This window comes from Beta vulgaris, chromosome 3 (genome assembly GCF_026745355.1).
Source record: "Beta vulgaris subsp. vulgaris cultivar EL10 chromosome 3, EL10.2, whole genome shotgun sequence".
NCBI classification, from domain to species: domain Eukaryota; kingdom Viridiplantae; phylum Streptophyta; class Magnoliopsida; order Caryophyllales; family Amaranthaceae; genus Beta; species Beta vulgaris.
In genome coordinates this window covers 25,088,529-25,091,946 of record NC_079204.1, presented here as the reverse complement: position 1 = coordinate 25,091,946, position 3,418 = coordinate 25,088,529, and the positions used below count along the sequence as shown (strand labels likewise).

At 35.3% G+C, this 3,418-nt stretch overlaps 1 protein-coding gene across 1 annotated transcript; it reads left to right on the top strand.

Moving 5' to 3' along the window:
* The first annotated feature begins 262 nt into the window (after window positions 1-262).
* LOC104906813 (uncharacterized) lies at window positions 263-1,186 on the top strand. Its single transcript, XM_010695630.1, has one exon. The coding sequence runs from the start codon at window positions 263-265 to the stop codon at window positions 1,184-1,186; it is 924 nt and encodes a 307-aa protein (XP_010693932.1).
* The last annotated feature ends 2,232 nt before the right edge of the window (window positions 1,187-3,418 follow it).

Sequence of the window (3,418 nt, the reverse complement as noted above, 5' to 3'; positions counted from 1 at the left end):
CTATTTTTAGGGACCAGGTTCCTTTATCAGCAGCTTGTAACCTCCGAGTTGCGGACCTAATTCTGGAGGATCAAGGTAAATGGAATTTTCGGAAAATCAATGCTTTGTTTGAATCGGTTTCGGCTCGTCAAATAAAAAGTATTGAACTCCCTCACGTTCCCAACATACGTGACGAGCAATTTTGGCCATATAGCAAATCAGGCAAGTACAACACCAAATTGGGGTATGCGTTACAACTCAACAGCAAAATGAAATCTGCAGCATGACATCTACCTCGGACAGGGATTTCTTTCGTGTCCTATGGGGATCGCGCATCATGCCAAAATGGAAGCTTTTTATCTGGAAATTGTGGCATAACGGACTAGCTACAAAACGAAATCTTTACCGATGCAAGATTGGCGATTCTAGTGAATGTCCGATTTGCCTGCATGATATTGAAGATACATATCATCTTTTTCTCTCTTGCCCCTTGGCACTCGAGGCTTGGGCACATCACAATTTCGGAATGAACCAAAACACAGGTAACGATCTCTCCTTGCGTGATTGGATTCGTTACTGGCTACTTTTCTTCTACAAAGCTGACGGCTACCAAGGGGGCCAACAAACGGGGTTTGTCGGCACTCTATGGACGATATGGCTGTTACGGAATGATCAGGTATTTCGACAGTGGAGGCCGACTACGGCTTCAATACATATGAACCTTCAACAGAGTGACGAACAACATGCTACCTTTATCGTTGAGAGGAATGAGCAGTCTAGGATGCTCAGGGACCCAACGACGCCTCCAGGGTTCCACTTAGCACACCTTGGGAATCAGCAGTCAGGGGAGAGGCCACTTAAGATGCAGATTCGTGCAGCGTGGGATAAGTGTAACCTCTTGACGGGAATTGGATGGGTCATTTCCTCTTCGCCTAATCAACATCCAAGGGAGTATGGGTGTTTTTCCTATGCTTCATCAGCAATAGCTGTTGTGTTAACGGCGTGCCTTAAGGCAGTTACTTGGGCTAGGACTGCTGGGTACACAAATATTATTATTTTGACGTCGTCCGCTCAACTACTTCAAATTCTTCAGTCTAGTGATTATCAAGATATCAACATCAAATGGACTATCGACGCGATAAGGACCAACGACTTCTCGTTCAATTCTTGTCAAGTCATCCGAGTCTGCAGTTCACAGATAACATAGGCTTAACATGTTGCTCTTTGGTGTCGACAACATCATATGGATTTCGGCTGAAGGACCGGGTGTAGCTAAGTTTATGTTTTTTCTCTTGTTGCTTTTCCCTTCTTTCATTTTACGTTTAGTGCTCCTTTGTCTTGTTTTTCTGCTTCCCTTTCTGTATGTTTCCCCGTTGTCAAAAAAAAATAAAAAATAAAAAAACGAGTAATTATTAACTCAAATCAGAAAGCACTTGTAATAAACTACCACATACTAGTAATTTGGTATGACCGTATGATCAGGGGCAGGGGAATTACATCTTCACCCATAATCAATTTACTGAATATTCACTTTTACTTTTTAACCCCTTTTGATTCATAGCAAAAGTGAAAAACACAGTAAAAACTTTTATTTTTTTGAAAAAAAAACATATTGATGCCTTGTCTTCTCAGTATTCCATCCAACTTTATAGTACCATGCTGGTGTCTGCTCTGATGTCTAGAATGAAACAGTTTGTCAAAACAACTTTTCATTACCATTAAGAAGTGAGGGGCACGAAGATCCAAGATGCAGGAGCTCCTAGAGAAAGAAAGAGAGAGAGAATGAATGAGCAGCGAACATACGACTAGGAGTAGCAGAGAATCATTACCTTTTATGTTCTCTCTGTAGTAGTATTTCTTTGGGGGTGATGCTAGAAGCCAAAAAGTGAGAGATATGGTAAGTATATTTGCTACAGAAGTTAGCATAAAGGTAAAGAATGTAGATAATTCAAAAGCTTATAAAGGATTTTTGGCAAAGCTCCTTTTTTTTTTTTTTTTTTTTTTTTTTTTTTTTTTTTGCAGAGCATGAAGAATGAAGTGTAATATCTAATGATGTGAATGTGATGAAGTTTTATTTGTTCTTTTTCAAAACAATCTCTCTTTTCGTAACATTGCCTTGTACCAGTTACGACGTGAGGAATTATTCTCCCATATGTAATATTGAGACGACTTGTCTTATATTATACTTTCTCCGTTCCATAATAAGTGAAACATAGGTATTGGGCACAAGATTTAATAAACATCACTTTCAAAAGCCAAAAAGTCAAAAAATACCCTTTTATGTTTTCAAAAGTAGGAGAGAGAAAAGCAAATTACACAAGTTTATGATGGGTAGTATTGTCATTTTGTCACTTTTTTTTTTCCATTTAAGGTATGTTTCACTTATTTTGAAACGTTCTAAAATAGTAAGTGTTTCACTTATTATGGAACGGAGGAAGTAATATTTTTGTAATTTACTAGCAACTTGATACTATATTATATAAATTTCACTTGATAGATAAGATGCAATTAAGATATGTTATTAGTCAATTGATATGATAAGATGGTCTCAAGATGTGATATACTTCCTTCGTAATGAAATAAATGTTACATTTTTTAAAATGTTATTTTCTAGACAATTTTTTTGAAGAGGAGAGAGAGAATGAAAAAAGGAGACCCATGTGATAAGAGAGAAATAGAGAGATATTGTTGCATAAAAAGAAAGTGTAACATCTATTTTGTTACAACCATATGAGAAAGTGTAACATCTATTTTGTTACGAAAGAATTACTAGTCATCTAATATATCAACTAGATTTCAAGTAACAAACTCTAAATAAAAATATATAAAAAAAATAACTTTTTTCTAATTTAAAATTTTATTTTTTGTCATAAAAATTACAGAAAGGCCATGATATTGGACAATTTGTCCAATATATGATATGGGAATACCAGTGCTCATAACCACATACATGCCCGTTTCTAAGAACCTGATGGCTTAAGGGTGAACTATATATGGATGTAGCGGATCCAAGAATTGAGCCACACGTAGGTTCGAAGTTGTTTGAACATAAATTCTAAATTATATTTCACTATCTTGAGTTACTATTTTTTTTAGAGAAAAACAAAACTATCAATAATTATACTTAGCGGAGTTTTCATTCCTATTACATCATTTGAAAACTAACCAATTGTATACTTATACTAACAAAAGATTATCAATTTCTTATAAAATAAACTAGCTAGGCGTGTGAATTATGAAGACATTTTTCATTGAATCAGCCTATCAATTAAGTGATAATAGGATAAAATTATCTACTATATGAAAAATACTAGCAAGTAGCAACTAGCACAAATATAAAATCTAAAGGGACTTATTGATTTTAAAAGTGATCCATTTTGTCTAAAAAGACTGTCTATGATATGAAATGATAAAAAAAAATACAACTAGCACAAAAATG